This window comes from Polyodon spathula, chromosome 6 (assembly GCF_017654505.1).
Source record: "Polyodon spathula isolate WHYD16114869_AA chromosome 6, ASM1765450v1, whole genome shotgun sequence".
Classification (NCBI taxonomy): Eukaryota; Metazoa; Chordata; class Actinopteri; order Acipenseriformes; family Polyodontidae; genus Polyodon; species Polyodon spathula.
The window spans coordinates 50,970,203-50,984,539 of NC_054539.1; the positions used below are offsets into that span (position 1 = coordinate 50,970,203).

General features: G+C 36.5%; 1 protein-coding gene across 2 annotated transcripts in view; it reads right to left on the bottom strand.

The window, feature by feature from the left end:
- Positions 1–14,337, bottom strand: part of LOC121317298 (tau-tubulin kinase 1-like) — a 78,379-nt gene that overhangs the window by 48,162 nt on the left and 15,880 nt on the right. The window contains exons 4-7 of one of the 2 annotated variants that reach the window (XM_041253094.1): positions 12,272–12,277; positions 12,087–12,154; positions 2,952–3,092; positions 1,511–1,615 (exon numbers count right to left, since the gene is read on the bottom strand). In XM_041253094.1, coding sequence (XP_041109028.1) covers positions 1,511–1,615; positions 2,952–3,092; positions 12,087–12,154; positions 12,272–12,277 — 320 coding nt within the window. Of the gene's footprint in view, positions 1–1,510; positions 1,616–2,951; positions 3,093–12,086; positions 12,159–12,271; positions 12,278–14,337 lie in introns of those variants that run through there. The other variant, XM_041253093.1, reaches the window with a different exon arrangement.

The window sequence follows — 14,337 nt, forward strand, 5'->3', positions numbered from 1 at the left end:
TGACTTGAATTCTTAATCACTAAGGAGTGGCTGAGTCATCCAAACAATGCTGCTCAAGCAGTGCTTTAGTACATCACCCACTGACGCATGCAGACCAATAAAATATGAATCTCACGCAGCAGCACTCGAAAGTAAATTTGAAAGGAAGGTCATTAAGATACTGACATGAATGCTTTATGCTCTAAAAAATTATCTGGACTGCAGACATGTTATGTTTCAGTGACTCCCAAATAGGGGGCTCATAAAATAATTAGCATTTTTACTTCTGCTAGTGGAACAAAAAGCACCCTTCGGTGTTGTCATAGGATGACGTAGCAAGAGTTTAAAGCAATGAAAGTGTTTTCCAGACAAGAATTTTAGTAAGAAAATCAAGGAATACAGCTGTATACCAAATTGTACTGTCTCTATGCAGCTGTAATGTCAAAGGTCACATGACCGCAATATGGCAGCCGCATTATATCAAAGGTCAATGTCGTGGTCACCAACACATTAACCATGCTGGGTTGATACTGTCTAACCCAGTACATTTGAAATCACAACTTCAAACGGTTTCTGAGATACAGGACTTTGATACTATGGCGACGACCTTGAGAATCACAGAATACAACTGTGTACAGAGTATGAAGGCAATATCTTGAAGGACAGTTATGGATCTTCTATTGCAATAATTATTTTAAAAAATCCATCAGACTAATGCATCTCTAACAGCAGCAATTAACTCAAACAGCACATACCATTTAAACCATGGGACTGACAATTTTGGATTTTGGAAAATGTTTCACTATGTCCTAGAAGAGAATTTCCTGTGTGCGCATTGACAGTGTTATGGCATGTGTTTAAATTTTTCGTTCTAACATAGATAGATATACAATTTCATTGTAATTCCACGAGCGATAACTTTGAGTAAGCATAATCAAAATGGAATGCATGTATTTAATAATGTTCTCTTGTAGAAGTGCCTAACACTGAAGAATATCATTAATGTAATTTTTAATCTCACTATGGCATAATTAGACACGTTTTTCAAATTCTGAGAAAAAGACCCTCATAACCTTGTGGTTCCACATGAGTTTTTTCTTCACTCAGTTCTCATGAACCTATGAAGTAGCTCTTTGCAGACCAGTCTATAAAGATAAGCGCTCACGCTAAAAACAGTTAATAACAGTTTCAATGGCTTGCATAACAGTTTCTTTCAGCTGATTGTTTGTCAGCTTTGTGAGTTACAGTTTAAGATCAAAAGGGATAAAGAGAGTATAAGGCATTCTGTACTGATACTTTTGTGAATCAATCCCTTTCCAAAGCAACAATAGCTATCAAAATCAGCTTTGACCAGCCTTAAGGAAACTCTTACCAAATACATATAAGGATTAATTCTCAAATCATACTCAGTGTAACATATGTATGTTTCCCTCCTTCTCTCATACATTTTTTTAAGTTTCATAAATTAGATAATTTCAAATGTGTATTTTCTTACAGATGTCAAAACTGAGGCACATTTAAGAATACTTACAGGTCTAACTTCTCCATTGGTGTTAGTGTACTGTCGTGCAAGTCCAAAATCTAACATGAAACATTTCCTATACGTTGAAGGGAGTCGTCCCATTGCAAAATTAGACTGGAAGAAAAAAAAAATTGTTTTACAATAAATAAATAAACAAATTAATAAATAAAAAACACAAAGAAAGTTCTGCAATGTACTGCCCAGATCTTAAGTCGCGATTAACTTGTGCCTTCTTGGCATGCTCTTGCCCCAAGCAGGAAGAGCACCTGTTGTGCTTGTCCTCCATAGGCAGACTAGACTTGCATGTAGAACCTGGGTATGATGCAAGGAGCAAGCAATAACGTACAGTAAAGGGTTGTACAGCTGTTGCCTCAATCTACTTATATATATAAGTAGATTGATATATATATATCAACCGGGCAGGTGAAGACCAAAGTGGGACCGGTTCAGTGACCTTGGCACTGGTCGGTAGCGGGCTGGAACCAGGTCGGTACAGGGAATTGGTTCGGTGTATTTAACACAGAGTTGGTACTGGTTCAGAACCAGATCAGTAGTGATTTGGAAGCTGGTCGGCACCAGGCTGGTTCGGTGGCTCTGGTATTGTTCGCAACCGAGTCTGTACTGGCAAAAATGGCACTGAGGTCTGTGAGCACAGTCCTTTTGATATCTTGGGGGCGGTCATAACTGCGTCACAGGCTCGATGAGCAGCCTTGGTGTTATACTCCATTCTGGATTCTGGTCTTTAGGAGGTAAATACCCATTCATTAATGGTTATATTTTGTACTTCAAAGGGATCCGAAAAACATCTAATCAAAATTAAAGAATACGGTGCAGAAGGACTCACACCATATGGATTTATAGTCTTTTACAATTATTCTAGATAAGGTGTCCTGTATGACACACTTTTAATATTTCTCGAAAATTTGCACTTTTTACACTATATGCAGATGAGACCTGTTCATAAATATACTGCATTCTTTATTAATAAGACTTTTTTTTTTTGACTTTTTTTTTTCTAGGCTGCGCTAAGTTTGCTATGGGAACTTTATAGAATATTGTTCAGGAACATATATATGATGTAAATGCATTCTTCACATTTTTGTACATTTTGTACATTGACAGTGCTGTCCCATAATATGTCCATGTTTTATCTGTAGATAACATTAGCAGAAGTGTGACACTTAAATATCAAGCTGCTTTAAGAGTCATCCAGTTTGCATACTCCAAGATCAAGCAAAAATAACTATTATTACAGTAATATTGCAATGAAGATAGATTAACCTTTGTGCAAACACAGACCAAAAAAAAAAAAAAAAAGTGTTTTCTGTTTTCAGCATTTGCATTAATATGGGCTGGTTTGTGTTTACAACAGTGAGGGGGAGGGGTCATGTATGTCTAAAAAAGACAATTCTCTTTTCAATGATGCTTACACGCTTAAAAGGGTACATACAGGTTTGATATCCCGGTGCAGGAACCCAACAGAGTGAATGGCTTCTATTGATTCTAAGATCTGCTTTCCTAATCGAAGGGTTGTGCTCATTGTGAAGGTCCCACGTGGCTGGCTGCGTCTGAGGTCTGCAAGGTTTCTTCCCTGGTGAAAAACATACAATTACCTCAAATTCTCACTTTTAAATGGTCAAATTTTAATCATGAAATCACTGCAGACAGCCTAAATTGCAAACATGAAAACATATTTTAAAGTTCATGGACTATGAATACTTATTTCAAGTTAGGAAGGTTAACCAACATGCAAGCCCTGAGGCCAAATCTTCATACGACACACACTTTATATCCTAGGCATAAAATGCTGTATGTAATGTTGACATGATTACAGTTGCAAAACACTTTCTTCTTGTAAGGGTACTAGTTATGTAAATATACATGTATATGATAGCAAGAAATAAGAATGAAAAAGACATAACCATACAGTAAATGCATTGTTGTTTTATGTATCCTAATTAATAGAAGGCTTTGAAAGTAAAATCATGCTGTGCCAAGGCCAAACACCAAAAACACCCATACATATGGTAAAACTGAGGCAGTGGCTCTAACAGTAATTCTGAAGCTGCAGCTGCAGTTTTAGATTACTCTCAAGATGACAAGACAGATTTTAGAAGTTTGAATAAACTATTTGACTTTGAGGATGACGAGTTATCAGGTCACAAAACAGTAGTGTATCAGTTTTGAATCGGTTTGCAACTAATCGCTATTAGGTGGAGCATTTACATTGGGAAGATTCTGTTTCACCACAAGGCTGTTCTCTAAGCCGAAGTGTTCTCTTAGGAGGTGTTCCTATACGCAGAGACGACTGTATGTGCAGGATTTGCATTTGGAAAAGTGTGGAGCCAGAATTAGAAACAGGCTGGGTAAACCAGAAGAGGACGGTGTCACATAAAGAATGGAGTTGTGTTAAAACCCAATCCGAGACTGTATTTTAGACTGTATTTTACACTTCTGAACTATTATAACCAGCATCTGTAAAATAATGGTTTCAATCTTCAGCAATCATTTGAAAATTAAATCAACATTTACTAAAACTTTAAAAATCCTTAATTAACCACTTGATTTCACCAGGTTGTGTGTCTTTGTGCATTTCTTAAATTATGTACCGTACTGTGCAAAAGTTTTAGGCAAGTGTTAAAAAATGCTGTAAAGTAAGAATGCTTTCAAAAATAGACATGTTAATAGATTTTATCAATTAACTAAATGCAAAGTGAGTGAACAGAAGAAAAATCTAAATCAAATCTATATTTGGTATTCCCACCCTTTGCCTTCAAAACAGCATCAATTCTTCTAGGTACACTTGCACAAAGTCAGGGATTTCGTAGGCATATAGTCAGGTGTATGATTCAACAATTATACCAAACAGGTGATAATGATAATCAATTCAATATGTAGGTTGAAACACAATCATTAACTGAAACAGAAACAGCGGTGTAGGAGGAATAAAACTGGGTGAGGAACAGCCAAACTCGGCTAACAAGGTGAGGTTGCTGAAGACAGTTTACTGTCAAAAGTCATACACTATGGCAAGACTGAGCACAGCAACAAGACACAAGGTAGTTATACTGCATCAGCAAGGTCTCTCCCAGGCAGAAATTTCAAGGCAGACAGGGGTTTGCAGATATGCTGTCCAAGCTCTTTTGAAGAAGCACCAAAAAATGGGCAACGTTGAGGACCGTAGACGCAGTGGTCGGCCAAGGAAACTTACTGCAGCAGATGAAAGACACATCATGCTTACTTCCCTTCGCAATCGGAAGATGTCCAGCAATGCCATCAGCTCAGAATTGGCAGAAAACAGTGGGACCCTGGTACACCCATCTACTGTCCGGAGAAGTCTGGTCAGAAGTGGCCTTCATGGAAGACTTGCGGCCAAAAAGCCATACCTCCGACGTGGAAACAAGGCCAAGTGACTCAACTATGCACGAAAACACAGGAACTGGGCTGCAGAAAAATGGCAGCAGGTGCTCTGGACTGATGAGTCAAAATTTTAAATATTTGGCTGTAGCAGAAGGCAGTTTGTTCGCCGAAGGACTGAAGAGCGGTACATGAATGAGTGTCTGCAGGCAACAGTGAAGCATGGTGGCGGTTCCTTGCAAGTCTGGGGCTGCATTTCTGCAAATGGAGTTGGGGATTCGGTCAGAATTAATGGTCTCCTCAATGCTGAGAAGTACAGGCAGATACTTATCCATCATGCAATACCATCAGGGAGGCATCTGATTGGCCCCAAATTTATTCTGCAGCATGACAACAACCCCAAACATACAGCGAAAGTCATTCAGAACTATCTTCAGCGTAAAGAAGAACAAGGAGTACTGGCAGTGATGGTATGGCCCCTGATCTCAACATCATCGAGTCTGTCTGGGATTACATGAAGAGAGAGAAGCAACTGAGGCTGCTTAAATCCACAGAAGAACTGTGGTTAGTTCTCCAAGATGTTTGGGCCAACCTACCTGCCGAGTTCCTTCAAAAACTGTGTGCAAGTGTACCTAGAAGAATTGATGCTGTTTTGAAGGCAAAGGGTGGTCACACCAAATATTGATTTGATGTAGATTTTTCTTCTATTCACTCAGTTTGCATTTTGTTAATTGATAAATACAGACTATTAACATGTCTATTTTTGAAAGCATTCTTACTTTACAACATTTTTTCACACCTGCCTAAAACTTTTGCACAGTACTGTATTTCATTATTTATTGCCAGTACAAAACATCTTTAAATAAAAACTACTTTTCAAATACCCACATAAAATGTAATCAGTTAAAAATAAATAAAAACATAATGGTACTGCTTAATTAACTTGGGTGACAATAAAATGAAAAAGAACAACAGCACAGCAACATATATCCAGTTTCCAAAGCTAATCCTAAGCTATACAGTGATTGGAAATTCTGGGCTGTGATTGGTTAAAACCTAATCATAGGAGGAAAAATTGATTGAACTATTACCCTAACATCCTTACGCCACCGGGCAATAATCTCCATCTGTCATGTGCCCCTTTTCAAAGGAACACCCCCCACCTCCACTACTAACAGCAACACAAAATGGCTAAATGGAAAAACTGCTGAAAGGCGATTCTGTGACTTAACAGAAAATGAATTACAAAACATACTACAAAAGAAAGAAAAAAACTTGCATTATGAACTTCAAAAAATGTTCTGTTATTTATATTATTTAGTTATTTACTGTATCAGCTATATTTAAACAAAATACTGTAGCCATAAATATTTGCGACCAAAATATTTGGCAAATTACACTGATAAAACCTATTTTGCTCCAGAAATATTGGCGACCTGTTGCACTGGTAGCTGTATACTACTTCATTACAAGTACAATACTAATATATTCGTGCAACATTCTTTCACAGTTTTTTTCATACGTGAAAAATGCATGATATTTATGGCTTTACAGTATATAAAATCATATTTACTATCCAACCGTGCCTCTGGTGGTCTGGAGAATCTAGTTTTGCCAAGGACTTCTGGGCGAATCCCGAAGTTACCACATTTTTTCGGCACTCACCCGCGTCCAATCGGTGAATCTAGATTGGCCCAGAACTTGAAAATGATAACTGGGCAAAACGTTTTTTTTCAACAGTTTTCATTGAATTTCAGGACTAGCCCAGACAAGTCTAGTTTAGTCCAATGCTCCAAAATCGTTGTTGAGTGAATCTGGTCTGCCCATAACATTAAATTGGGCGAGTCCAGTATCGTCCAAAGCTTCAACATGCCGTTGTCTAAAAATAATGAATTCATAATGAAAAAAACTGAAGTAATAAAAAAAGCTTTAATAAGTACCTCTTTTTATTAACAGCAAGTGTACAGTATGTATAAAGCCCAATGTATACACAATTTCCAAACAGTAATTAAAGGCAACATTATATAATAAAGTATAGATTACAATGAATCTATACATTTTGTCTTCAATGTACAACTACAAAATATAAATACATGTTTACATTAAGTAACATATTAAATGCGGTACATAACTCCCAGTCTTGGTATACGTTGAGCTACATTAAGCCTTATAAATAATGTAGTACAGAGTACACATTGAATGTCAAGACCTAAAGTTAAAACAACAAAACGTTTTTATTTTTTATTTTTATTTATTTAACCCTGTCCTTCAACAGAGCTGATAGTCAATATATGTTTAGCGATCACTTTAACCATTAGGTTTATTATCCACTCCTTTGTGGGGTGCATTTGGTAGAGCAAGCTGAAGTGGCTCATTGTTATTTACTAGTACTTCTGCTGCTTGTGCAAGGCATGGTGTCAATCTCGCAGTCAGAGCCTGAGGCTTGCAGCTGGGCTTCTCTCTGCAGGTAGGCGGATTCATGCTTGTATTGTAGGTGGTGATCATTGACCCTATGCTGTTCATGTAGCTCAGTCTTTTATTGAAAAGTGTGAATTTCACTGTTTTAGTGACTACTTTGGTAAAATGTCCCCAAACAAAACAATTTTTTAAATTTAATTTTTTTCAAATAAGACTGGAATTTTTTAAAAGTTTATTGGCTGCAATTCAGTTCATCCTCTATTTGGTATTGGCTTGCTTATTAATATTAACCACGGGGCATTGTAAGATCTCTCTTTTTTTGTAATATACCTATATTTTTTAGTCTTTTGTAAAACTTAAATTGAACAATTAATTAAATAATAGTTTTAATATATGCAATTGGAAAGCTGGTTAGCATCAAAAGCGCAGAAAAATACTTAGTTTGGTTCTTCAGTAGCTTACCTAGTAAAAGCAATGCAAGTGTGTGCTTAGAGGTCACAGATTAAGAGTAGTTTGCCATAGTAAGACAACATTCGAAAGAGATATTTCAAATTGGGTAAAATTGATAAAAAATGTATCAGAAAAAAAAAGACTAGAAAGCAACTTAGATAATGAACAAGGGTACTGGTTTCAATTCAGTTATCAATTAGAATCCAAATCATGCAGTGAGTATTATTACGGGAACAGCCTTGTTTCTAGCAATTCAAATTCAGTTCATGTTCCAGTTCTCCACAAGGGTGAATAATTGTGCTTGTTAGGTGGATACCTGCTAAGAATCACATCATCAGAGTAACCCACACGGTCAGATCTGCAGGGTCTACTCACTCTTCTGGCAGGATCATTTTCCAAGATATATCCCTTGATGTACAGACCACATACATACGCACAACAAAGCCTGCCATTTTCTCCACTTAAGAGCAATGAATAGGTTGCAAACCTGATTTATATATTTTCCAACCAGTAAGTAGCCTACCCTGTTCAGATAAGTTAACAATGCAATTTAAATGTATGAATTACAAATAACAAAAATAAACAAATTACCTAATTATTGGATAATTAAACACTGATGTTTTTTATTATTACTATTGGCTAAAATACATGTTACTAAACACAGAAATGATGCTAGGAAATTAGACCATTAGGACACATCTCATTCTCCGCCTGGTCTCAGGCATGTGGTAATTATGATGCAGGGAGGGGTCAATTAACAGCACCATACAGCTTTATGAATCAGACGAATAATGTTAACGAGAAAATTGCTCCAAGGGCACATTATTCTACGTAGCGACAAGTGATTTTTTTTATGGTAATGGCTGCTAGAACTTATTACTTTAATGTAGACCCCAGAGCCACCTCCAAATGCCGCCGCTGTGATTTTTATTTGGTAAACAGCAAGCAAAGTCATAAAATACTGGAACCACCACAAGACTTTAAATGGCCAACCAGCGCCAGACTTTTTTCAGCAAACATTTAACTGACCCTGACTGAGTGCTGCTCCTGGTTGATAGAGCAACTGCCTCTTGCCAGCTTCTGCTAACATTGTATAGGTTGGCTTTTTGTTGTGTATAACTGTACCTTGACTACGTGCCAAAAGAATATTTCTATTGCAAAAAACATGCTACTTGGCTAAATTGGCTAAATTTGTTGACAGTAGCAGATATTACTGCAGGTAGGCCTATACAGTTTACTAAAATATTTTGCAAAGTTGCACACTGTTGTAGCTGCAAGTTTTTATTAAATATAGTGAAATATAAAATAGTTTCCAAAATTATGGGAAAAAATACTGATCAGACTTTTAAACATGATGTACATATGATATTGATTAATGCGCTTTTTGAGATTTCATGGGATTGGGACTGAAGATGTATAGATAATAGATATTATTAAATGGGTAGAAACAATTGGCGAAAATACTAGATTCTGATTGTCTGAGACCTTCTCGCCAAAATCCCAAATTAAAGACAGTACGTTTCACTGTAGCCCTCGAGATGCAGAGAAAATCGCTTCAGCAATTACAATAGACTCTGCCAGAACTGACAGACGCTAATGAGAGTATAACAAATACAAAAGAAAAATGAGGGAAACGCAGATATTTTCAACATGGGAAACTTTGCATAAATGGATTTTATATTTTTAATCGCTGCAATAACAGTTCTGCTTGTAAAGCATCCACCGTATAATCTGACAGAACAGGTGATTTGTTTGCACTATGTGGGACCTTATTTTGTCTCACTCTTGCTTGAGTCTTGGCGCGCTCATGGAATCACTGCCTGTGCACATATTATCAGTGATTTAAAGCCCAGTTTTCAAACAAACTGATTACCGCTCAGCAGTACTGTATTGGTATAAGAAAAATGTGTTTAAAAAAAGGTAATTTCAGCTTCCAATCACTTAAAATATGCTGACGAAAATGTAAACAACACCAAGCTACAGACAGTGAGTCCCAATGTTTAAACGTGTTACTGTTTATAGATAAGAGCTCAGCTTTATTATGAACTAGCTGAAGTACCCGGTGTTGCCCGGGGAAATTCTGTATTTCAATATTTCATTTATGACAAATTGGGGAACAGTAGCCTTATGGTTTCCTATAAATTACCGATCTTGGGTGTTGCACAATGCGCTCGGACCCCTTTCCCTTTTTTTAGCTTGATTTATTTTTTGGATTTTGCCATTTTTTAATTTTTAAAAAAAATGTTTTTTGGTTTTGTGGGTTTCTTTAATTTGAGATACATGGCTGCTGTAGTGATCCAGCAACGGACTTACTAAATAAAGTACCCCCGGGGGGTCAAAATTTTGGATCCAAACATAGCCCTCGACCTTCTCTTGGATGAAAAAGGAGGCCATGCAAAGTTTGGTTGCACTGGCTCCTGCAGGGTCCGAATGCATAAAGCAACAGACTGACTGACAAACTTTCTTCTTTATATATTAAGATATACTGTGTTATGATGTTTTAAGCAACATACTACGATAATGTTCATTATGGTAATTGTTTGTTTATTAGTTTTAAAATGTTTAGCAAAACATGGCCTATTGTTCGACCTCGTTAGTACAACCGGCCCCCTTTGCTAATGACATCTTCAGTCACGGTCATAACCCAGTATAAATCTCCACATTTTTGTAAAATGACTTTACACTTACTTCAAAAGATGCAACGTGTTTCAGTAAATTCAAACGAGAAACCTTGCATCCCACGCAGAGGGAGAACACAAACGTAAAACGTCATTAAGTGGAGTTGGCATTGCAGGGGAGATGAAGGGAGGTTTCAGTTCCGAGTGACTGTTTTCTAAGCATTATTTGTAAATGCTTATTCACTACTCCTACACCTCGTTAGAAAATTGACTTCCCTGCATTTTTTTTAAATGTGAGATTATATATGTACATATATGTTTGCTTTTAGTACTCGCCCAGAGGACTACTGAGACACAGACATCAACTAGTCATCATCAGATTTAATTCGCCTTGGGTGAGCCTGAGTTTCTAACCCTGCTCTAGATGTTTTGGTTCATGTGTAAAATCAGTAAATCTATAGATTAACCAGTTATGTGTAGATTTACCAGCTCATTGGTCAATCTATAAAATAACCAGTATATGTGTAGAATTACCAGCTTTGTGGTCAATGTATAAAATAAATTAGGAGAGGGTAGAAAACAATCTTTTTTACTTACATCCATAATCACCGTCTGGCAACAATTCTTCATTTTGACGGCAAAATGACGTAGCGCACTACGTATGAGTCTCACTGAAATGCAAATCCTGCGTGCTCAACTTAATAATACTAAATCACACCTAGTAGAGGCATGAGCTTTGCTGAAGAGATGTCATTACTACCATACCTAACGTTTGCCAAATTTTGATTTAAAATACAATCAGGGAAGTGTATTTTTTTACATAAAGTGAAAGACAAGGGGGATAAAATTGTTATAAATAAAATCAGAAAATCGGTCATGTCTGTATATAGGACAAAACATGAATACATGGTCTCTGCTAAATGCACACATTATTATTATTAGTCGTCGTAGTAGTATGTATTTATCATCATAATCATCAATAATAATAATAATAATAATAATAATAATAATAATAATAATAATAATAATAATAATAATAATAATAACATTGCAAGAAGGGATGCTGAAGTTTAGAAAGATTGATCAAATAATACAAAGAAAAAATCCTAAGACTAGAGTTTAAGAAAAATAAATAATAAATTAGTTAACTTACCCAAGTACGTAACAGATCTTAAACAGAATTTATTTTATTTATTTATGTTTTTTGCCATTAAGCTCCCTGATGTTACTTTATTTCCGAATTCACCTCAAATTCTGTAGCACTACCTACCACCTCCTTCATTATTTTATACACTGACTGGTGAGCTGGTAAATGTACACATTCACTGGTTAATCTATATATTTACCAATTTTACACACCAACCGTAACTTATACAGTATACAGAAAGTCTAAAGTTCTGTCTTTTCTATTTATTTATTTTTTAAGAATAACTAATTAAGATTTTCCTTGTAAGAATTTTTTATTTTTTTTTAAATATTTTATTAAGTTTATATAGTATTGCTTGACTGAGTTAGTGCAGGTGCTTTACAGTTTACGATTTACAAAATGAGATCTGATGAGTTGACAAAAACATTTATGACCAAAACTGAAAAATGTTACAGAATACATGTAAATGAATCTATTTGTATAAACAGATTAACCAGTCATGTAAGGGACAGCATATTTTACACAGACATGTTTCTGTCTTTGACCAATCCCTGCACTGTTACTAATTTAGGAAGGACAAAGTTGGCCAGCTTACCTGAAGTTGCATAACCACATAATTGAACTTTTCATTTCTTCCACAACCAATGAACTTACAAACATGGTCTTTTTCCTGAAAAAAAAAAAAAAAAAAAATTATATATATATATATATATATATATATATATATATAGATATATATATATTTAAATTATAAATTTTATTTTATTAAAACACAAATACCTTTTCCTTTCAATAATTAAATTTTGTGTAAATTAATAAAGAAAAGGGCACATCTTAAAACTAAATTAAAAAAATATTGTAACACAAATTTGCACACATCACATTTTATGTAAGATATTACAAAATAAGAATTACACCAGTTAGCTTATGAATCAATAAAGTATGATTAGAGGGTTACATTTTTTATATTTTCATATTTTTTGTAAACCCTGTTTGCATAACTCACACCACTCTACAGTGTTGTTATTAAGTACCGGTAGCCTAAATAGCTTTCTAACTTTACATTGTTATGCTGTGGTTTCATATATCTTTGTATCAGCACACAATGATCTCTATATGCATCCAGTAGAATACAGTGGCTTGCGAAAGTATTGACCCCCCCCCCCCCCCCCCCCCTTGGCATTTTTCCTATTTTGTTGCCTTACAACCTGGAATTAAAATTGATTTTTTTGGGGGTTTGTATCATTTGATTTATACAACATGCCTACCACTTTGAAGATGCAAAATCTTTTTTATTGTGAAACAAACAAGAAATAAGACAAAAAAACAGAAAACTTGAGCGTGCATAAGTATTCACCCCCCCCCCCCCCCCCCAAAGTCAATACTTTGTAGAGCCACCTTTTGCAGCAATTACAGGTGCAAGTCTCTTGGGTATGTATCTATAAGCTTGGCATATCTAGCCACTGGGATTTTTGCCCATTCTTCAAGGCAAAACTGCTCCAGCTCCTTCAAGTTGGATGGGTTCCGCTGGTATACAGCAATCTTTAAGTCATACCACAGCTTCTCAATTGGATTGAGGTCTGGGCTTTACTAGGCCATTCCAAGACATTTAAATGTTTCCCCTTAAACCACTCGAGTGTTGCTTTAGCAGTATGCTTAGGGTCATTGTCCTGCTGGAAGGTGAACCTCCGTCCCAGTCTCAAATCTCTGGAAGACTGAAACAGGTTTCCCTCAAGAATTTCCCTGTATTTAGCGCCATCCATCATTCCTTCAATTCTGACCAGTTTCCCAGTCCCTGCCGATGAAAAACATTCCCACAGCATGATGCTGCCACCACCATACTTCACTGTGGGGATGGTGTTCTCAGGGTGATGAGAGGTGTTGGGTTTGCGCCAAACATAGCGTTTTCCTTGATGGCCAAAAAACTCAATTTTAGTCTCATCTGACCATAGTACCATCTTCCATATGTTTGGGGAGTCTCCCACATGCCTTTTGGCGAACACCAAACGTGTTTGCTTATTTTTTTCTTTAAGCAATGGCTTTTTTCTGGCCACTCTTCCGTAAAGCCCAGCTCTGTGGAGTGTACGGCTTAAAGTGGTCCTATGGACAGATACTCCAATCTCCGCTGTAGAGCTTTGCAGCTCCTTCAGGGTTATCTTTGGTCTCTTTGTTGCCTCTCTGATTAATGCCCTCCTTGCCTGGCCCGTGGGTTTTGATGGGTGGCCCTCTCTTGCCAGGTTTGTTGTGGTGCCATATTCTTTCCATTTTTTAATAATGGCTTTAATGGTGTTCTGTGGGATGTTCAAAGTTTCGGATATTTTTTTATAACCCAACCCTGATCTGTACTTCTCCACATCTTTGTCCCTGACCTGTTTGGAGAGCTCCTTGGTCTTCATGGTGCCGCTTGCTTGGTGGTGCCCCTTGCTTAGAGGTGTTGCAGACTCTGGGGCCTTTCAGAACAGGTGTATATACACTGAGATCATGTGACAGATCATGTGACACTTCGATTGCACACAGGTGGACTTTATTTAACTAAGTACGTGACTTCTGAAGGTAATTGGTTGCACCAGATCTTATTTAGAGGCTTAATAGCAAAGGGGGTAAATACATATGCATGCACCACTTTTCAGTTATTTATTATTTAGAATTTTTTAAAACAAGTTATTTTTTTCATTTCACTTCACCAATTTGGACTATTTTGTGTATGTCCATTACATGAAATCCAAATAAAAATCCATTTTAATTCCAGGTTGTAAGGCAACAAAATAGGAAAAATGCCAAGGAGGGGGGTCAATACTTTCGCAAGCCACTGTATGTAATTCTCATTTCATCTGATCTTTTCATTT